This window comes from Mytilus trossulus, chromosome 4 (assembly GCF_036588685.1).
Source record: "Mytilus trossulus isolate FHL-02 chromosome 4, PNRI_Mtr1.1.1.hap1, whole genome shotgun sequence".
Taxonomy (NCBI): Eukaryota; Metazoa; Mollusca; class Bivalvia; order Mytilida; family Mytilidae; genus Mytilus; species Mytilus trossulus.
In genome coordinates, this window is record NC_086376.1 from 28,989,395 (window position 1) to 29,013,577 (window position 24,183).

At 33.3% G+C, this 24,183-nt stretch overlaps 1 protein-coding gene across 1 annotated transcript; it reads right to left on the bottom strand.

Moving 5' to 3' along the window:
* Positions 1 to 1,187: 1,187 nt before the first annotated feature.
* Positions 1,188 to 22,338, bottom strand: LOC134715034 (oligoribonuclease, mitochondrial-like). The gene is made up of 6 exons (XM_063576888.1): positions 22,108 to 22,338; positions 16,155 to 16,238; positions 13,355 to 13,432; positions 4,712 to 4,932; positions 2,266 to 2,319; positions 1,188 to 1,549 (listed from the first exon to the last, which is right to left on the bottom strand). The coding sequence occupies exons 1-6, from the start codon at positions 22,264 to 22,266 to the stop codon at positions 1,483 to 1,485; spliced, it is 663 nt and encodes a 220-aa protein (XP_063432958.1). The 5' UTR covers positions 22,267 to 22,338; the 3' UTR covers positions 1,188 to 1,482.
* Between the last annotated feature and the right edge of the window lie 1,845 nt (positions 22,339 to 24,183).

Sequence of the window (24,183 nt, forward strand, 5' to 3'; positions counted from 1 at the left end):
TAAGTACCCATGCCCTACAAAATATATCAATTTTAAAAACCAAATGACAGATACAAAGAATGAGATATATTTGGGTAGAGCCGATATTTAAGACAAAAAAGAATGGACTGAATAATGAAATGAGTTTTCAGATATACATACTAAAACTAATGATCATAGATAATTAAATCAAGAATGTAAATGGGGAATGTGTCAAAGAGAGAACAACCCAACCAAAGAAGAGAAAACAGCCTTAGTCCACCATTGGTCTTCAACACAGCAAGAAAAGTCTGGTTAAGTATGTCCTATTATATACAAAGTTTCTTGAAATTTTGTTGTGTGGTTTTAGATGACAAACTGTTGTAGTAGTATAATAAGGCCAAAATTCGAAGTAAAAGGGGCATAACTCCTAGAAAAAAATTGAATCGTAATTTCCTGTCAATATGGTAATCTACATAGTATGTCCTTATTAATTGCAAAGTTTAATGAAACTGTTGTGTGGTTTCAGAGGAGTTGCGAAAGCAAGAACAGTACTTTCTTGCATGGGTTATAAAAACAAGACAGGTGCAACTTGGGAAGCAGAAATCCTTTCTCTTCTGGAGCATCCAAGTTCATGCCACTTGTGATTTAGATGGTTGCTGAATCTGTAGTAATGTGTGGACTGTTATGAAACTATTAGGGTACTTCAATGAGACATGAATACAACGGAAATTATAAAGAATCCTTGTAGTTCACGGTTTAACTGTTCACCTATTGTCTTCAGCAATAAATAGTGTCTATATAATATGTATAAACTAGCTCAATTATTTAGCATTCCAATCTTGCATGTGGGGTATGATGTCCAGACAAGTTGTAAAACAAATTAAACTGGATATTGAAAACTTGCCCAAAACACATAAAATATATCAGTTACAACTTAAGACAATCACTGGGAAATCACGAGTCAGAATAGGCATATGAACATCCGACAGGGCTGAACTGTTTTTAGCAGACAACTCTAATCTTAATCGCATCGGTGGAAAACAAAAGGTGTTATTTTACCAACCACATTAAATCTTCCCAACTCTATTATTTATTGTTTGGTGATTGCTTAGTAACATCCAGTTGCAAATATTTCATGCATGCTTAGGACGACCAACATTATTAAGATGGTATCTTAAACTGGTATGCAGGAAAATGGCCTTTGGCAAAAAAGTAAATACTATATGTAACAACTAAAGTTCTTTCTTTATGCATAACAAATATAACTAACACCATATATGCACAAGTATAAAAGGTATTCAGTATACATTAAAAGTTGACAATATTTACAACAAGTTCGAATCAACACATGTTTATAGAGAGTGTGAAAGGTTTACACTAAATTTCAGTTTACTGTTGTCATTCTCAACCACTTCCTGTTAACGAAACATGGCTGTGCAAATTGTATCCACATTAACTGTACTTTGAAGTTGAATTCAATCAAATTTACTACATGTAATGATCATGTACATTTTGTACAAGCTATTTAAAAATGGCTCCTTTGTAAAATTTCAGTTCTTGCATGCTCTCTTTGATGTCATCAAGGGCTCTAAATAAAATAAAATCAATGATTAAGATTTAGTTCAACAATGAATGATGAAAAAAATGCCAACATGTATTCTAATGCAATTTTTAAGTTACAATTCTGATAGGCTTAAATTTATTCATTAAATCCTCAATTGACATGTCTTAACTAGCGAGTGCTGATTTGCTCATGTTTGATTGAAATTTGTGTAAGTTCATTTTCCAGCAAACATTGTTTTCAATAACTGAAATTGCTGTCAGAACCTGTGTTATCATCTCCAACTAAGGTCAAATTAAAGGTTAGATGCATACGGTCAAATGACATTAAGTTATTGTCTTGCAAGTCAATAATGTATTAACAATGTTTTAGGCCTGATTTAGTACATTATTAATTTGCTGGCTTTTATAGCTTGTTATATGCAGTATGGGATTTGCTTATTGTTATAGACTACAGTGTGTTGTAGTTGCTAACTTCTACGTTAAAAAAATATTTTATACATTATTTGGTCTCTTGTGGAGAGTTGTCTTCTCATCATTCATGCTCTTTTCAAAGGTTTTTAACTACCTGTCCTTAATAATAGAAGACACCCAGCAATCATTCCCAATCTTCTTCATACATTTATACAGTAAAAGTATTCACACAACAGTATTGCTATTTTGATGTGTTTTTTCTTTCTATCATTTGAGTCATCTATTTATTGAGATCATAATGTATTACTAAAACTTAGTGTTAGTGAATACCTGTGAGCTATTTTTTTCTTTGGTGCCTTTTGGTATTCTTCTGGATACCAATGCCTGTTATAAAAAATCAAATATACATATTTAAATAATTGTTTAATGCAATTTTTTATTGATTTAAAGAAGATTACAAACAACCAGAAGCTAAACATTGGTCTCCTATAATAAATAATGAGACTATGCTCTTTCTTTCAAATAACTTTAGTATAAAACTAGAATTTATAAGGTGATGTAGTGACCTGAGAAACACTACCCTCATCAGAACTCTTTCAATGAATTCATTCTCAAAATTTAACTTTATATATTCAAATTAATTAACTTTAATGTAAGGGATGTAACTCTTGATCAGTAAATGTCCATTTTCATCTGTAGTTTATGACATTCTATGACATGTTAAAATTCTTTATTGTGATCATTCCTGAACCAGTCTCCCTCCCCTGAAAAAAAGACCTCAGAAAAAAACTAAACTTGATCATTATAAAACAAAAGAAAACCTTCTTTTTTTTTTTTATAATATATGACTAAGGGGGATAACTCTTCAACAGGAAATGTCGACAATCAAAATAAAATTAGACCTATATTTTATGGTCCTTAATTTCCAAAATAATTGGTCAAGTTGTACTAAAATACTCATATAATAACTAGTGTTGATCTCGTAGAATTGAATATGTCTGAAACTGATTACTCTTTCCTTTTCACTTGTTGACTCCAAAAATGATGTGGAGTGTTTCAATTAAAATGATTAATTATAAAAAAGAAGATGATTACCAATGAGACAATTCTCCACAAAGAGATTAAAATGACACTTTGTTTGCATGTTACTTGTACTATCACGTATACATTGAGTACATTCAAATTGGTTTGCATTATACCATTTTTAAGTTAGCAATTTGTTTAAAGTAAGACTAAGCTTTGCGAGACGGGGGTTGTACATTTAGGTGAAGGTTTACACACTATTAGATCAGAAACGAAATAATGAAGTAAATCGTAAAATTTATTTGCATTTAAACTGATTTAGAGTTACTGTTAAAAAAACATATATACTAATTATGTTTCTTTAAGATCCTGCCCCGAGCTGAGAGACAAGTTCTAACTAATTAATTAAATTTATGTGTATAGGATAAACAATAGCAATCAATTTACTGGACAATTGATCTATGTTATATATCTGTATGTTGGATCCGTACTTTCCGGAAATGTTGTATTGTCTTAACCATGATTGTTGTGATGATTACATGTATCAGCCTCTTTTGGCATTTGAATCCAAAGTAAAAGGATCATAAATTGAAAACTCTTTGTTTTATTTACAATATATACACACTTGTCTTTAGTCCCCCAAACCTAAGTCAGGTATATCACATCTATCAAATCAATTACCAAGACGACAATTTACTATGTAATGATTTCAATACAAAGTTATATAAAATCTGTCAAAATTGAAAAAAGTTCGGTTAACCGGTTAACGGTTTTGGTATTCGGTCGTTCGACTGATTAACGGTTTTGGTATTCGGTCGTTTGACCGATTAACCGGTTAACCGTTGACAACACTAATAATAACCAAAGAAATTCCCAAATTTAAGGTTACTAAGGAACATTCTTTTGAAGAATTATGTCAAAGCCAAATATTTTCATTTAATTTAACCACCTGCAATCTGCAATTTTACTTATCATAATAAAATAAATTTACATTATTTGCATTATAAATCAATATGGTCTCCTTGTACCACTTATTACTTTAAATGTGTACATCACAATATGCTACAGATTCCCCTTCCTTAATTTGCCTCCTAGGTTAGTTCCTGTTATTCCTTTGGTTTATACTAGTACTGTAAATTCAGAAGTTATAGCAAAATGCTTTTATAATTGCGAAATTTGCCAATAAGTTATAATCACAATAATTAAAACTTGCAATTTTTTATTTTTTTTATATAAATTAAATATGATATTGCAAAAATTAAAAATAAAAAATTGTATTTTAGTCTTATAATTTTGTACTTGTAACAGTTCACAAAATAAAAAGCTCATCTTTAGATAAAAAACCTTAAACAGAAAGTTTTGATTCTTTTGTCAGAAAATAAATGAACTAAACCATTACATGTATCTGTTATAGGTAAAGCAGTAAGCACCAATTTTCACCCCAAAAAAGATATATCTCCTAACCTCATTCACTCAATGGAGCTTGAGACCATGACAACAAAGATGTCATTCACATGGAAACCAGAACATCTTCCTTGATAAGTTGAACTAATAAAATATGAACATTTTATCCAAGCAATTGTTTCTATTTACTAAAGAACATAGGCTCTTTTCACAAAAAATCTTACAATAAAAATTTTCATTTCTTCTACTGAAATGTTTATGACTTACAAGTTCTTTTCATGGTAATATTTTTTGGTAAAATGAGTCACTGGTCTTTTCAGAAAACATTTAAAGGTTCTACAGAACATACCGACAAAGTTCTTTGACTGTGCTGACATCTAGTATTCTGTAATGTAGATGATTTAAGAATTTTGGCATGTATTTGTTCAGAAACATTCTATCAGCATGGATTGAGTTTCCAGCCAGTAAAGCAGTACTCTCTGTTGTATGTTCCTTGATAAAGTTCAACATATTTTGTTCTGCTTTTTCTAGAGAAATGTCACTTTTTCGCACAGCATCTGTTAATCCAGACTGAAAAAAAAACCAAAGTTTTTACAGATAATGATAAAGTCACAATAAAGGAGTATGTTCGATAAGGTCCTAAAATGGCCCACTTTTTTAGCGTAAATTTCAATTTTGGATTTATCGACCAATATCACGATAAAGTATAGCTAATACATTGACTAGCTTCGATATAAACAATTTTGTTGAAAATTTTACGTTTCTGCGTTTCATTATGACGTCACAAGTTGTACTAATGTTGATTTTTCACGAAAAAATCAATGAAAATGGGTAAATTTCCATAGATCAAGGCCGTAACTACCCTTGAGGCAAGTGAGGCAATTGCCTCACTAAAATTTCGACACTGAATATTTTTTTCATACATATATATAAATATAATAGTAATTTGTTGTTCTGTCTCAACATTAATTTCTATAACTTGTCATCATTCCTTTTAAACTATTCTTCCTGAATGTAACCCAGCATCTCAACGGTGATGTTTCTGGATCACATAAACCAGAGACATATAATACAATTGTATTATATGTCTCTGCATAAACCTAGTAACGATAATCGTCATGGATCTCTAGTTAAAACAGGCTCTTTCAGAAAAATGGAAAGCGACACTGAAGGTAAAGAAAGAATAATTCTAGTAAACTAGTTTTTGTGAACAGAGTTTGAGTATTGCATATAACTTCATTAGAACAATCCAAAAACGATAAGTAGACTGACAAATCAAGTACTGGGCATCGCAAGAGGCAGTTCTGTCTGCGTATTCATTTCACGAACTGAAATCTTTCTCTTTACAGATAAATAAAATAACAATAATATGAAACATGCATGGATTAGTTTTTATCCATGTTTCTTTAACCTTGAAAATTGAAAGAATATCCCATATTCCAATTTGATATTATTGAGGATGGTAGAAACTTTAACACAGGATTTTGTCTTTTGATTAATTATTCGGAACTACGGAATTTCGTTTCTTTTTATTCGGGGTTTCAGACTCAGACACCCAACACCTTATATACTCCTAAATTTATAGTTTCTGGAACTAAAATACCACCAACTATAATAATTTGAAATTACGGACCTACATGTAAACGTCAACAATTCCATTCCAATTCCCCTGTACCCATATCATGTATGCTTACTCTATAGATAGAATCATGTACATGTATCTTATCTCTATATCCCAAGTGTGTCTTCTCTTTGTCAGCATAATAGTAGCGAGTTTAATATTTGTAAATGCAACTTTATGATGGTGCTTAAAGGAAAGCTTAATTCCCTTTTGTAAACAAAACTGTTAATTTATACTGTTGCTACTATCGAATTGCTGATGGAGAAGGAATTGGAAGAAGACATTGATCATTGTGTTGGTGATAATGTGCTACCTTTAGAAACACAGACGGCCCTGAAGCGACTGAAAACTTAGAAAATAGCATGCATGAGAAGCAAGAGATTGTGCGGTCTTGCCATGTTCCATGTTCATCTCGATAAGGATACTAGTAACAGTAGACCAAATTATGATTCTGAAACGATTTGACTAAACCAGCCATAGAAAAATTTGTCAAACTCTACTAAATCAAAGTTTGTTCTATGTTCTAGCAGCAGTCTCAAATCAGTGATATTTAGATGATTATCTTCCATATGAAAGTTGTTAAAATTTTTGTGTTATTTTAAAAAATGTCTTTAAATATGATTTTTTTTTTATAAAAAGTGTCCAAATTCAAAACATTATCAAACTCTCTAAAAATGCCTAGAATGCAGGATTTTGCACCATTCATTTCATACCCTCCAAAAAAAAATTTCTCAATTATTTTGCCTCACTAAAATAAGATGCCTAGTTACGGCCTTGAGATTATTGGAAGGAACCATAGAGCGCATACGTCGACAACAAAGATCTTTAAAAACAATGTTTGTGAAGACATTTCACATGTCTTATTTGAATCTTAAGCTTGTCGACGCCTGCGCTCTATGTTTCCTGGTCCTTTATTTGGTTGAAATCCAGCTGATTTTGTCAAATTTCACCAAAATCCCTTATCTTGACCTTTTTTGGATGTAAAAATCAACGTGTTAGAATTAAACTTTGACAAAAACTGTTCTGTTTAACTTTCTAACATGTCTTAAAGGCAACTTCAAACATGTATTGTCTTGTTACTATGAACTTTATAATTGGGGCCAAATATGGCCCTTACTGAACTTACTCCTTTAAACTGTTAGAGCACCATAAGTCATATTGGTCACAACTCCGGCAAAAAATAATAATAATGGTATGGACTTTGACATTAACAATTGTAGGCTCCATTTAAGATTTTTTGAAGAAATAAAGAATATCCTGAATGAAATGTAATCAATGGTTATTGTCAAAGATTCACGACCTTGTTCAAACGTACCCAACGTTACTATTGTTGACGTAACGTTATTGTAACGCAAACTTGTATGGGATCTGAATTATAGAATTGAAAGCAACACAACGTCTTTTTATTGCCTACAAAAGCGAAGTACTAACCCTAGCATCATAGCATCTTACATATTGGTGCCGTGACCAGGATGGATAAGCTGAAAGCAGTGAGAGGAGGCCACAGAAGCGCCGTAACCAGACAGATTCACAAAACTGACGAGAAAATCAACGAAGGAGAGATCACCCGACGGGACATTCATAGTGCCATTGAAAACCTTGAACGTAAACATGAACTTTTGCAGAAACTAGACGCTGAAATATTGGATTCCTTGGATGCAGAAAGTGTGGAACAGGAAATTTTGGATGCAGACGAATTTAATCAGCATATAGACATTAATATTCGCCGCTACAAAGAATGTGATTTGGAGTTGAAATCAAGTACACCTCAGGACACGGTGAGTCAATTAACCTCAAGTATCGTACAAAATACTAGTACAACGCATTCATTTTCAAATAATTTCAATCAGAATACAAATCAGCACATGCAAACATCGACAAGTGCAAACTCACAAGGAGAATATGAGATCAACAGAGATCCGCCATTAAATGAAACTTATAAGTTCTATCACAAACTTCCAAAACTAGATTTGCCGACTTTTTCGGGAGATTTACTTCTATGGCAAACTTTCTGGGAATCGTACGAAACTACTGTCCATACAAACCCATCATTGACAAACGTACAACGTTTCACATACTTGAAGGCCCAGCTTCACGGAGAAGCGGAAAGTTGCATATCGGGATTGTCACTTACGCACGCAAACTATGAGCAAGCAATTTCATTACTACAAGCGCGATATGGTCAACAAGGAATCATTATTGATGCACATATGCAAAAACTAGTCGATTTGCCAAACCCCACAATGTCATTAAACAGTCTCAGAACATTCTATGACAAAGTTGAAACTAGTATTAGAGGCCTAGAATCACTAGGACAGTGTCAAACAAATTTTGGAACAGTACTTACACCCATCATCTTTAGAAAACTACCACCGGAATTGAGAACTACATTGACAAGAGAGCATGATACAAGTACATGGACCATAGACTTACTACGGAAGGCTATAGGTAAGGAGCTGCGCGCTCAACAAGCTGGCCACGCTATGAACACAGATAATTTAACCCCTACCGCATCGTTTGTAACAAAGGCTACAATGAAAGGAAATTATAGACAAGTCAATAGAGTACACACAAACTCCAGGAACAACACTGAATCGAATAAACCCAAGCCATGCATATTTTGCAACAAATCCCATTCAGCTGTTGATTGCTCAGAGATTAAAGATAATGCCAGTCGTTACGAAATAGTCAAGAAAAAACAACTTTGTTTCAACTGTTTTGGTAAACATAAGATATCAGAATGTAGATCACGATATAAATGTCGTAAATGTGACAAGAGACATCACACTGCTCTATGTAATCAGGAAATTCAAGCACCTGTACCTCCCGCTGATGCCGCCGCTGTCAATACAGTAAATGTTAATGGAGAAGAAAGTAACCCTATGTCAACGTTTTACACGTCAACACCACAAGCACAGGCACATACCGAGATACTTCTTAAGACAGCAGTAGCACCTGTATGGTTCGAGGATCGGAGCGCGATGTCTAACATTTTACTAGATGAAGGGTCTCAGAAATCATTTATTTCGGAAGATTTAGCAGCACAATTACAACTTAAACCTTGTGGAAATTCTACAATTAGTTTATCAACTTTTGGAAACGCCAACCAGAACGTGAGACACATGGATAAGGCTCAGATTACTTTAGAAATTGAAACTGGTGGATTTATTCCTATGGATGTACTGATAGTACCGCGCATTGCTGCACCCCTCAGTAATGTTACAAATGTCATCGCTTCAAAACTGCCATATCTCAAAGGATTACGATTAGCTAACCCAGTCACAGAGGATAGGAAATTTGAACTTTCTCTTTTAATTGGAGCGGACTACTATTGGAGTATTGTGCAGGATCACGTGATCAGAGGAGATGGGCCAACGGCCGTAAAATCCCGTTTGGGATACTTGTTGTCAGGACCGATGCATACTTTTACAGGAGAACAATCATCAACAGGAATGTTTAATGTACTGATTCAACATCAGCAAGAGGAAAGCAGCCTGGAAAAGTTTTGGGATTTAGAATCTATTGGTGTCAAAGCAGACGAATTAGAAACAACCACCATGAAAGACTTCAATGATGAATACGAAACAAAATGCATAACTTACCAAGATAATCGCTATACCGCAAAACTGCCATGGAGAAATGATTTCAATGAGTTACCTACGAACTATAATGTCACTTTACGCAGAACTTGTAATATGATCGATAGACTCAAAAAGGATACCAACATGCTGAAAATGTATGGCGACATAATTAAGGACCAAAAACGCCGAGGGTTCATTGAGCGGGTAACAGAAAATGGAAACCAGTCAAACAGAATTCACTACATTCCTCACCATGCAGTAAAAAAGGACTCATCTACGACTCCTATACGTATAGTCTATGATTGTAGTTGTCACGAATCACCTCACAAGGCTAGTTTAAACGATTGTCTCATGTCAGTTCCGCCGATGTTAAACGATTTGACGGGAATTTTAGCTAGATTCAGATTACACAAGCACGCAGTGACTACCGACATAGAGAAAGCGTTTTTGAATGTCGAACTGGATAAAGAAGATAGGGACGTCACAAGATTTTTTTGGTTGAGTGATCCATCTGACCCAGACAGTCCACTGATAACTTACCGTTTTAGAGTCGTTCTATTTGGAACTACATGCTCACCTTACATCTTGAATGCCACCCTTATGAAGCACTTCAAACTCAATTCTTGTAAAACAGCCGAGATACTGAAAAACGACCTGTATATTGACAATGTTTTGTCAAGCTTCTGGGATGAGAAAGAAATGCTGAAATTCTACAGAGAATCACGAGATTTATTGGCAAGAGGAGGATTCAATCTGAGATCATGGACGTCAAATAGCACAGAATTACTACGCTTAGCCCAATCTGAAAAATGCATAGAAAGAGATACGAACATCAAAATTCTTGGTCTCCGTTGGAATGTGAACAACGATCAAATCTCGTTTCGAAACAACATAAATACAACAACGGAAAGGATAATAACAAAACGTGAGATCTTAAAACAATCTTCAAACATTTATGATCCGCTAGGTCTGCTTAGCCCCGTCACCGTCAGAACAAAGATGTTAATGCAATTGTTGTGGAAAGAAAAGTTTGCATGGGACTGCCCTTTACCAAAAGAAATCGAATCAACATGGAGTGATTTGACCAAAGATCTACAATTTGCAATGAACATTGAGATTCCTAGATGTTATTTTGAGTGTTCAGGAATAACGGACATTGAAACAGCAGAATTACATATTTTCACAGATTCAAGTCAACTAGCTTATGGAACCTGTGCGTATCTTGTCACAGAAAAGGAGTCTGCATTAGTAATGGCAAAGAATCGAGTTGCCCCATTGAAAAGTGTCACTCTACCTAATCTTGAACTGATGGCTGCCCTTTTAGGGGCTCGACTTGCGAAACATCTTATTCAAAATCTACATATTGGAAACTTACAAATCAACTTCTGGTGTGACAGTCAGATCGTTTTGAAATGGCTTCAATCAACAAAACCACTCAAAAAGTTTGTCGCAAACAGAGTCAAGGAAATTAAGGAGTCAAATGAAAATCAAAAATGGCGTTATTGTCCGACGGATGCAAATCCTGCAGATTTATTAACTAGAGGCATAACAGGAACGAAATTCATAAACAACAGATTATGGTTTCATGGACCCGAGTGGATAACAGACAAAACACAATGGCCAACATGGAGCGGAAACGAAATTGTTGAAAACGAGAATATAATGGAGATTCCAACTAATGAAACCTCAGAAAAACAGCACGTCTTACTCACATCTCAGAAACGTCAAGAATTTGGCATACATAAGATTATGGATATCGAACGTTATAGCAGTTTGAAGACATTAATACGTGTTACAGCCTATGTGATGAGATTTATACAAAACTGTAAGTTAGCACGGAGTGATAGAACATTGTCGGAATTGACCGTTAATGAAATACAGCATGCTACATTGACATGGATACAAACGGTTCAGAAATCAGAATATCATGAAGTGTTTAATTATTTCAACAAATCTGTGACAGTTAAGCCGTTTATTGTAAGACAATTCAACTTGTACTTTGATGAAAAAAATGCACTTCGTTGCCGCGGGAGAATTCAACATGCACCTTTGGAGGAATCAGCTAAACATCCATACTTGTTACCTCCGTTACATAGACTCACTTCACTCATTATTATGGATGCTCATATCAATCATTTACATGAAGGCGTCAACTCTACCGTAACACACTTGCGACAAGTATACTGGATACCTCGAATTCGTCAACGAGTCAAAGTTATTCTTAGAAAATGCGTTAACTGTCGGAAAGTAACAGGGCATGCTTACCAACAACCTGATCCACCGCCACTGCCCAAAGAGAGGTTACACGAGGATATACCGTTTACTGTTACAGGCGTAGACTTTGCTGGTCCTATGTATGTGCGAAATACAGATGATATAAAATCAAAGGTATACTTATGTTTGTTTACATGTGCGTCGACGAGAGCTGTTCATTTAGAACTTGTGAATAACTTATCAGAACCTACATTTATGTTAGCCTTCAGAAGATTCGCAAGCAGGAGATCCTTACCGAAGTTACTTATATCTGACAATGCACTAACTTTTGAAGCAGCCAGTCGAGAAATCAAACATCTTACAAACTCAAATTTAGTGCGCGAAAGTCTAAGCTCTACAGGAACAAATTGGAAATTTATTACTAAGAAAGCTCCGTGGTTTGGTGGTTTCTATGAACGGTTGATTGGGTTAACGAAAATGTGTTTGAAGAAAGTATTAGGAAGTAACTGTGTCGATTTAGAGACTTTACAAACTGTGTTAACAGAGATCGAAGCAACTCTCAATGATAGACCTCTAACGTATGTTTCATCCGATCTTACGGATCCAGAACCACTGACACCATCACATCTTTTGTATGGTCGAAAAATTACGCGACTTCCGTATCCAGCTAGTGAAAACAATGGACATTTTGAACCAATTAACTTTAACAAACGTGTTCAATTACAAAGAGACATTCTAAACCACTTTCAACAACGATGGAAATATGAGTATTTGACCTCATTACGGGAACATCACAGAAGTGTAGGAAATAACGAACAATCGATAGCTATTGGTGATGTTGTTCAAATACATGACGAAACTTTAAGAAATTCATGGAAACTCGCCGTTGTCGAAGAACTCGTAAAAGGAGAGGATAATCTTATCAGAACTGTAAAACTTCGCACTAAAAACGGAACCACCAACCGCCCAATCACGAAATTATACCCAATCGAAGTGAACTGTATTGAATCTGAACCGGAGGATGTTACACGACCCAAGATGTTCCGTCAGGCGAAGTCAGATGCCGTACAAAAGATTCACGAGTGGACAAAATAACTTTTCAAATTATGATCGAAATAGACTGTTCAAATTCAAAGTGATTAATTCTTTCTTTTATGATACATAGACTTTAAAGTTAAGTGATGAATTATGATATATGTCTTCAATTTAGTCAAATTTTCATTTCATTTCTATTTATATTTCACTTTCGGCGCCCGGAGTGTCAAAGATTCACGACCTTGTTCAAACGTACCCAACGTTACTATTGTTGACGTAACGTTATTGTAACGCAAACTTGTATGGGATCTGAATTATAGAATTGAAAGCAACACAACGTCTTTTTATTGCCTACAAAAGCGAAGTACTAACCCTAGCATCATAGCATCTTACATAGTTATAGATTATTGTTGGTCATCTCAATGAGAATGATTTTCTTGCTTGAGCTGAGAACCCATTTTAAAGTGTCTTTCCATATTTTTGTGATTTTATTTTTCACTGAATGGAAACAGAGATAAAGTTTCTTATCAGAACATTTTACCTCTCCATGATGTTGTTTACACCATTCTCCCATGTTATCTAAAACTTCATCTGGTTGATTAATAACTAAATTAGGACCCTGTAAAAAAAATATGCATGTAACATTTCTAAGTAATGAAATAATAGAATTCAAAAAATCTTAATCTAACTTAGAAGCTATCTTCCGATTAAAAACATTATTTTTTTTTCTTAAAAAAAACTAGACTAGAACTTAACATTGAAAGAATTTAATGAAAAAATATTAGGCAACCTAAATATATAATACAGGTAGTTTTGAAAGTGTGATACATAACTAAATAAACCTGGTTCTTTTCAGTTTGATACAAGCTCTAAATTACATTAAAACCAGATGCTCCGCAGGGCGTAGCTTTATACGACCGCAGAGGTTGAACCCTGAACGGTTGGGACAAGTATGGACACAACATTCAAGCTGGATTCCGCTCTAAATTTGGATTGTGATTAAATAGTTGACACAGCATAGGTTTCTGACACAGAATGAATGTATTCAAATGAACTTAAAATTTTTGTTTTCTCTTAGAGCAATTCACTATGCTGTTGAATATTAATCCTCTCAAAAAAATGTTTGAAGAAATTTTCTTTTTATTTATGAAATTTCAAATGAGAAAAATTTAACCCAATTTTTTATTCACATCCCCCTTTCCCTTATTCCAAAACTAATTTCAATTAAAATATTCTAATGGAGTTTGCAACAATTACTACTCATTTAAATACATGATGTAAAAAAACTGCTTGTTATCACTGAATGGTAAAGATTATTTAAATTTATCAGTTGGTAGTAAAAAGTGAATATACATTGTATATTGTATATAACAAAGATTTAAGTTGATTCTGGACAAAGAAAGATAACTCCAATTAAAAAAAATTCTTGCAGATATTTCTTGCTTACTATACTGGACAAAGAAAGATAACTCTTAATTAAAAAAAAATTTGCTATTTCACAATATTGTGAAATTAGATATTTCTTGCCATTGCACAATACTGTGCAATTGAAAAGACTTGCTATTGCACAATACTTAATATAATAGTTTTAGATCCTGATTTGGACCAACTTGAAAACTGGGCCCATAATCAAAAATCTAAGTACATGTTTAGATTCAGCATATCAAAGAGGCCCAAGAATTTATTTTTTGTTAAAATCAAACTTAGTTTAATTTTGGACCCTTTGCACTTTAATTTAGACCAATTTTAAAACTGGACCAAAAATTAAGAATCTACATACACAGTTAGATTTGGCATATCAAAGAACCCCAATTATTCAATTTTTGATGAAATCAAACAATGTTTAATTTTGGACCCCGATTTGGGCCAACTTGAAAACTGGGCCAATAATAAAAAATCTAAGTACATTTTTAGATTCAGCATATCAAAGAACCCCAAGGTTTCAATTTTTGTTAAAATCAAACTAAGTTTAATTTTGGACCCTTTGGACCTTAATGTAGACCAATTTGAAAACTGGACCAAAAATTAAGAATCTACATACACAGTTAGATTCGGCATATTAAAGAACCCCAATTATTCAATTTTGATGAAATCAAACAAAGTTTAATTTTGGTCCCTTTGGGCCCCTTTTTCCTTAACTGTTGGGACCAAAACTTCCAAAATCAATACCAACCTTCCTTTTATAGTCATAAACCTTGTGTTTAAATTTCATAGATTTCTATTCACTTATACTAACGCTATGGTGCGAAAACCAAGAAAAATGCTTATTTGGGTCCCTTTTTGGCCCCTAATTCCTAAACTGTTGGGACCGAAACTCCCAAAATCAATACCAACCTTCCTTTTGTGGTCATAAACATTGTGTTTAAATTTCATTGATTTCTATTGACTTTAACTAAAGTTATTGTGCGAAAACCAAGAATAATGCTTATTTGGGCCCTTTTTTGGCCCCTAATTCCTAAACTGTTGAAAATAAAACTCCCAAAATCAATCCCAACCTTTATTTTGTGGTTATAAACCTTGTGTCAAAATTTCATAGATTTCTATTAACTTAAACTAAAGTTATAGTGCGAAAACCAAGAAAATGCTTATTTGGTCCCTTTTTGGCCCCTAATTCCTAAAATGTTGGGACCAAAACTCCCAAAATCAATACCAGCCTTCCTTTTATGGTCATAAACCTTGTGTTAAAATTTCATAGATTTCTATTCACTTTTACTAAAGTTAGAGTGCGAAAACTAAAAGTATTCGGACGACGACGACGACGACGCCAACGTGATAGCAATATACGACGAAAATTTTTTCAAAATTTGCGGTCGTATAAAAACACACCAAAGAACTACACAACATAGCTTTTAAGGTGGTACCTAAAACTACAGGGAGACAACTCTGTAAAGTCAATCAAACGTTTTAATTATGTTGTGTTGTAAAAGGAATATTAAGCTTCTCAATGATCAAAATTGGTTTTTGTCAAAGTGCTATATAACCAGTGTAATTTTTCTGACAAAACGGTTGGTTCAAAATTTTTAAATTTTTATATTTTTGTTTATTAACTTTGACGAAATTTTATGAAAATTAAACAAGCCAAATTAATTTTAGTGAAAGTGTTGGGTACCACCTTAAATGTCTATCATATCAATGTCATATACCTCCAGGCTAAAAAATAGCAAGCAAAAATGTCATTAATAAATCAAATATCAGTATGTTATCTTTCATTTTGAACCACCTGATTTGATTAACTTCTAACCAACAGCCAACAAATAAGAGACAAAACAAAGAAAACCTATAGTTCTAACTTTCTGATAATTACTTGATTTTAATGCGACAATTTCAATGTTTATAATTACCTCAGCTATAACATTGAGTTCTGTATCTGTAACAAGACAAGCCATCTCTATAATGTGTTCCTTTTCAATGTCTAATCCAGTCATCTGAAAAATATATCAATACCATTTATCTGGATAATAATGATAAATAAATTTAGGGATTGATAGAAAATCAGGATATATGAGTCACAGGCACTTGTCTTTGATTTTTTTAATACATTTAGGTGTGATTTTGTCCCCGAGACAAGTGTCGATCTGTGACATTAGTAGTTCAACTTCAGATTTTATGACAGGATGGAGTAATATAAAGTAATATGCGGAAGCTATGATTTCAACTTTAGGGGAGGCCCCAAAATATTGAATAAAAATATTTAACTGATTTGATAGCACATGCTTAAATTTCCTGCCTGCTTGTTACCTTTTTTTCACAATTTAATAATAATGGGGTCAAGGTCAGATTAAACCAAGCAGACATGTACACCTTACAACCATTCTATACACCAAATATTTATAGACTAGTTGACCTTTAGATTAAAGAAACTAATAAACTGACAAAACCATTTACTCAATTTTAACCAATAAACCATGAAATTGAGGTCAAGGTCAGATGAACCCTGACTGACCGATCTTGCAATGATCCAATATAAGAAATAAATTTATATCCTATTTATACTTGTTTAAAAAAGTAGTAACTTAAAATATACACTTTAACATGTTTAATCATGATACAATATTTTGATTGATTGCTTAATCAAAATTTGAATCTTATGACTAGATCTAGATTGTTTATTGATAGATGACATTTAAACATAGCTATAACCGCTACATCGTCAAAATGTAAAGGCCATTCACATGAGCAACATATGAGAAAAACTGTCTAAAAGAGGATCTATAGAGGACATTTTCATTGTTTGCATTTTTGTTCCTACAAGGGGCCACATGCATGCACTTGTGTTCTATCTATGGCTGAATCTACTATCTATATACTTCTTGTTATATACATATAGGGATAGTAGATCTTTCCATGGATAGAAAACAAGTGACCGATTGAGGATTGACTGCAAGGGTAGTCCAAATAAGTATGACATCTTGAAAGGCTTTGTTTGCTTTGACGCCTTCCCTTACCCAAAAATAAGCCCTGCGGCAAACATTTGCCACAAGTTTGCTGCAAACATTGCTGCAAGCTTGCAGCAAACATTGCCCAAAGCTTAACTTGCCGCAACCATTTTTACCATGCAAATGAAGCTTGCGGTAATAGTTTGTTGCAAATTGCGGCAAACTTGCAGGAACTACACATATACCAATGTCATGTGTGTAGACACCTTCAATTTATCTCTCAAATTACACAGCAACATTTTTAAGAAGTCAATTCATGTCTTTATACAAAGAGTCATTGAAAGAGTTCTTGCAAACTCGTGAGATTTAAGGAAGTACACACATGCATTTGAGTTTTGACAAAGAGGCAGGAGTCATTCTCAAAAGACATTATATATACCTCTGTTTTAAAACATGAGCATGGTAAAATCTCAAATATGTATTCAGTATAAAACTAGGTAATAATTGCATTATAGAATTTAACTTAATCTTAATAAACACTAGAACACACCCGTGATATCGCGGCGGTCTGTGACTGAATTAAAGAATCTAACTATGCGTAAGCCATATTTTAGTATTGGTATTGTCATCTGATAAAGTCATGCCAATTATAAGATGCACAATTTTCTCTGCTTTCAACATCTTTCTGTCCCCCCAGGCCCCCCCCCTGGATCCTCCTATGAAAATCCTAAATACAGCGTTTGGTGGTGGGCCTGTCAGATGCGGAACGTACAGATAAGGATAGGTAACATGTGAATATACTATTGGTATCGGTATCGAATTCGACCCGGAACTTCTTAATTATTGGCAATATTAATTATGTGGAAAACAAAAGGGTCTGGAGTGGTGTAATTTTTAATCAACAGCATTGTTCTATATTAGTTATATATAAAATTGAATTCTTTGATTCATCGTTTTTACGTGATGACGGCTGACAAATTGGACCTCGTAATTTTAGTATTATAGATGATCATGATGGTGCAGTACATCATTTACAGATTTAAACTTATAGTAAGTTGTTCAAACACACATACATGTATATAGTTGCTTACTTAATTATATATGATGATAGCATTAATTTTCTTATTAAAACATGCAGTTCTATGAATCATTTGTACTTACACAATTACATGCTCACAGTGTAGATACTATTCTGTACGCTATCCGGAAGTCGCGATTTTCGAAGCGAGGATTTCAAACTGGCTAACAGAACGGTTTTGTTTTCGTGCTTTTTCTTATCATTTGTTTACTCCTATATCTATATAGAGCTTTGCACATCTTAAATGTATGTATAACATCATAAATATGAGTAACTGTAATAAAAACATGCAGTAGAATATAAAATATACATGTGCATCACACTAACTTCATAGAAAAAAGTGAAATCAATTGACAATTTTGCTCTCGTAGTACAAAGCAAATAATCTTTTATTGCAAATATTTGCATCAGTTTACAGTTGAACATATACTGTTTCAATATTCTTACCGTATTTAAGTAAAATGTTCATATTTCAAATAAAAAAGTAGCTTTCCTTGAGGATCCCAAAATAAATTACTGTACGATCAGTCTAAAACTGACTGTATTCTAGAAGTGATTTCAGATTTTTTGTCTGTATGACCAGTCGTGATTTTGAAGGGAAAAAAAACAACGGCAATTTGAAGGTATATACGTGTCTATGTGATATTGTGATTGTGTCCATGGAACTATAACGTGTTATTTCTTTCATCAGACAATACAAATATATCTGATGATTTTTGTAGACGGCAAAACAATTATATTTTTGTTCTGTCAGTCTTATTTAAAATCAAATGCCTAAAAAGCAATACTTGATTCTCTTGTGGACTTTGTATTAGTGTGTCATTAGTGTGTCGTTGCAGTTATTTGTTACATTTTTAAAGACTATTTACACCGTCTGCCGTTGACCAATTGGTGATAACATACATCAAGCTTGTCTCTTTTAAAATGACAAAAAAAAGATAGAGAAAGCATTGTTTAAAAACTTTAGGTATTGAGGAAAGAATTAACGAAATTATACCCTGCCACTTTTAAAGTCCATGTTTTGGAAAAAAATAAACCATAAAAAAACTTGATTAAAAGTGCACAGGGGCATCATTTAATAACGAATAGGAGGAAGTTTTAAGTAAGTTTTTGAAAGATGCGTATAGTAAACGGGTACCACCCAATAAGGTAGTGGAAAAGTCTTTATCATGGAAATAGAAAACTGATTCATGAAGTTATGACAAGTGTCTGAAGGAAGTTGTGGATATAAAATAGGTACGCCCAATATAAGGTTATGACAAAGTCCGTATTTTAGATATAGAAACATCAAAAATATTTTTACCAAAAATTCGAAATAGAAGGTCCATAATACATTAATTGATTAAAAATGGAGCAATTCTAGAAAAGCCCCCATATAATGCAATGTAAGTTCATATCTTATATAAAGAAACCCCATAAAAGATTTTTAATAAAATTCGAAATACATTCCTTTTTTTATATATAAATAAGGCCGTTAATTTTCTCGTTTGAATTGTTTTACATTGTAATTTCAGGACCTTTTATAGCTGACTTTGTGGTATTGGCTTTGCTCATTGTTGAAGGCCATACAGTGACCTATATTTCTTAATGTCTGTGTCATTTTGGTCTCTTGTGGATGGTTGTCTCATTGACAATCATACCACATCTTCTTTTTTATATTATCATATATAATACGGAATCCGAGAAAAAATAATTAATAGTTATACCAGTGACAGATTCAAGAAAATTGGGATCCGGCGGTTTGAAACTATTTTTTAACTTTCAATGCATTTGTATGGGAACATATAATGGTTTACTATAATGGTTTACTTTTTAAATTGTAATTTGGATGGAGAGTTGTCTCATTGGCACTCACACCACATCTTCCTATATCTATATATTTGGAATCCTCTTTTCTCCTGGATTGGACCTCTCTCGAATTAAAAATGTCTGGAAATCCCAATGTATATTAAGTGGTTTATGAGGAGATGCGCTTACAAAAACCGGCGAAACATGTTGTACTGGTCCAACGGACGAATGGAAAGACGGACTTCATTATCACTATAAACCACCGCTTTACAAAGTGGTGTACAATTGAGTGTGAAAAAGACAGATCTACATCCAAAACAAAGTGAAGAAACTGTGATCAATTATAGGCTACAGTATGGCCTCGAATGTTTGTAAATGCATTTTTATATAACAATTAAATCTGTGTGTTTGTACAATTTTAAGTATAACGGAGGACATTTCTGAAACTTATATAAACAAACAAACCTTCCTTTTATTTCAGCAACATTCAAACATCCTTATACTTAATGTAGTAAGTCGAGTACACCCTATCAAGCAAAAACATGTTTTCAGGATGTGAATTTATCAAAATATATTGGTGTTATTTAGAAAAATGCCATCTTGAAATGTATGGTAAATAACTTTAAAATCACCACTAGAATACAGTGATATAAAGACTGATCATACAGTTTCAAAATATACAAGCGAGACTGATCGTACAGTGAGAAATTCAAACAAGTGTAATTTAATTATTTCTGGCTTCAAAGATCTGGCTGAAACTTTAACCTGTGCACCACTTAAAATATACTTTATTTAGTTAATTAAGTCTGGTTTTTACGTTAAATTGTACAGTAAGGGTGCAAAAAGATTGTTTTTAGGTTCACCGACTGATTTTCCTTAGTGATGCACTTGAAAATCTCTTGATTAAGGCAAAGATACGAATAATGAATGTGCTAAATTTAATTATAAACCATTTGTGAATATCGATGTCAGCTGAATTAATCATTAAGCAATGTACAGATGAACATCTTACCGTTTAATAGTATATCCAACAAATTTAAAATGTGATTCAAAAAGTTCTCGCTTCGAAAATCGCGACTTCCGGATAGCGTTCAGAATAGTATCTACACTGTGATACTGATTATCCCATATTATTGAACCAAAAATCTTCCTTGATCTCTTATATGTAAAATGCATTTCCAAACACAACCAACATGACCAAGCCACAATTTCAAAATGTTAGCATCCAGGAAGTGCCAACTAGGCATGCCCAGTCAATATTGTGTAATTCATGCAATGTTCTTGCAAACATATAGAATAGTCAAAGTTTTCTGCAATCTTGCAACAAACATATCGAATGGTCAAAGTTTTCTGCAATCTTGCAGCAATTATTCTTTATTATTTTCAACTTTCTGGCAATCTTACGGACAACATTGATGTTTCTGCAAACTTGCCGCAAGCTTGCAGCAATGTTTGCCGGAAGTTTGCTGTGTTCCTGCAAACTTTTTGTTTGCCGCAAGCTTGCAACTAGTCTGCGGCAAACAATTCAGTTTCATGAGATAAGATAAGATAATTTTTATTAACCAATCATGGTGCCCAAAATTTGAGCCATACAATGAAATTAATGAATTACAAAATAAAGCACAGAATAAAGAAAATGATTAGAAATTATTTAGTACATTTAGACAAAAAACAAAAAAAACATGAATGCACATTTACACTAATTAACCTAATCAAGTTATTGACCAAACATAGTTGTTATGGGTGCCACTGTGACATTGAGAAATTACATAATTATTTATAGTACTAGGTCTATGGGAGACAACTCCTGATCAGATTTATTTCCTATATATATATATATGAGAGTTATGCATAGGCACTTATCTCAGAAAAAAATATATATATTTACATATACCTTAATATAACACTTCTAAGACAAGTGCCTGTGGCCTTATGGACTAGTGCAAGCACAGGCACTTGTTTCTATCCATAAATCTATAAATATACGTTGATAGTGGGTCTTCCAATGGATAGAAACAAGTGCCTGTGAGTGCAAGGGACGATAAAACGTACCTCCAAGTCGACCCAAACAAATCTTTTACTTTTGTCATCATTGACAATCTTTGGTTTCTTAGCTGGTGATGTATCTCCTCCGTTTGAAGACATTTTTCTGCAAATATTGTGAAAATAACGCCGTGTTATAGTGGCGGGAAGCTTGTATATCAAATGCATTGCCAGGTTGGAAAAACGACGAGGAACTCCGTATGGAAAAACTGAACTTTCAGTTTCGATTTAAAATCGAAAGTAAAACTATAAAAAGAAAACACGCGGGAAAGTTACTTCTAAAAGAAAATATATAAACTAATTATTAATTATTAATAACACATATTTTCACACTTTCATCAGAAGGGAACTGAAACAGCCACACATCCAACCCCACAAGATGCTAATCAATAAAAAAAGATGATTATTCCCGAAATTAAAGCCGGATAAATTAAACGAACCCATTGGCGGATCCAGGGGGAAGGGTATCTAGTGTTGCAACCCTCCCTTTTTTTGGACGATCAATGCATTTGAATGGGAGAAAATAGTTGCCCCCCCCCCTAATAAATGGCTGGATCCGCCTCTGCATGGAACCCATATTATACTTGACTCCGAATCACTATAAACCAGGTCAAGTAGCACAAAAACATTTTATTGATATTTTTAAAATATATTGAAAAATGTTTTTGACGTGATCATGTGTATGGCTGTACTCATGTGAATAGCATATTTTCTGGAAATATTTGTTCTGAATGTTTAAAGAGCATTATTCACTGGTATTAAAGAGATAATACATAATTTCATGTTTGCATCACAGCTGAAGATTGACCAATCAGATAATTAGATTGTGTTTATCTATTTGAATATTGGAGTTGAAGCGGTGACAAATCCTACAATTACCTGTCCCAGCCACTTTAAAAAAAAAAGTTTTTGATCTTTACAAGTATTTTTTTGTGCAGTCATTACATGGAATTAGATTAATGTTTTTGATCTTTACAAGTATTTTTTTGTGCAGTCATTACATGGAATTAGATTTAACATTTTTTTAAGCAAAGACACATAATATTTTTAGAGGGACTAATAAGCTATGGATTCCTGGCATTTCCCTAGACGCCCTATTCAACATTCATGCTCAATGTTTGCAAGATATATACACATAAGGGTCTTACAAAAAAATGATGTTTTAATAACGGCACTTAACTTGTTGACAAAAAGAGCACATCAAATAGACCAGAGTGATCCGTATTTTTGTTAATGTCCACTTCGAAACCGTTCAAATCTCCTTCAGTATCTGGTTCTAAAATTATGAAACAAAATCAGTGTACAGCTTAATACGTGTTTTGATGAATATAATCTTTCTTGTTACTATTGCAATATGGAGATTGTGGGATAAAAACCCATGTAAATATGTCCACTACAAAACGGTCACCTACGAAACAAGTATTGGAGGTTTTAATTTTTTTCAATTCTTTTCGTGCAAAACAAATTATAGCAAGGGTTAGTTTAATGTAATTTTCAGTATGTTATCAACATAGTATGGGGTTGATGTCAACTACAAAACTTTTTGTCCACTACGATCCTAACGGTTTTGTCCACTCGACACTCATGAAAATGTCCACCACGTAACATAATAAGTTGTACGTTTATATGTGAAGTACTGTCTTATATTTATCGGTAAAAAATGGTTCTCACATTCAGAAAAAAATGAGATCTTTCTAGTTTATAAAGTAAAACAAACTAGAATGTCTATAGGAGACATTAAAATGCAATAAGATGTGCGTTTAAAAGCTGTTTCGTAGTGGACAAATGTCCCCTGCGAAACAGTACATACATTATGAAATGATATTATTTTAAAGAGTATTTGAGATTGCACTTTATATTTTTATTTTCAAAAAGGTCTACAATAGAGGTATTTAAAATAACTCTAGACATAAAAAAATTGACAAGTTGATTTCTAATTTTTTTAGGTCTGAAATTCACACTTTTATGGAAAATTGCCCTTAAAACAGACAATATGTATTACCTTTTAATGTATACTATACTATACATATTGAAGATCGTACATTAACCTATAATAGTTTACTTTTTTAAAATTGTTATTTGTTA

What these genes read in the sequence shown, in the direction of transcription:
- LOC134715034 (XM_063576888.1), bottom strand. Translation starts at nt 22,266, where the DNA reads ATGCATTTGATATACAAGCTTCCCGCCACTATAACACGGCGTTATTTT. An exon ending in TTGTTTGGGTCGACTTGGAG is followed by an intron (nt 16,239 to 22,107) that starts GTACGTTTTATC and finishes TATATTTTTCAG; the next exon opens with ATGACTGGATTAGACATTGA. An exon ending in ACAGTCAAAGAACTTTGTCG is followed by an intron (nt 2,320 to 4,711) that starts GTATGTTCTGTA and finishes TTTTTATAACAG; the next exon opens with GCATTGGTATCCAGAAGAAT.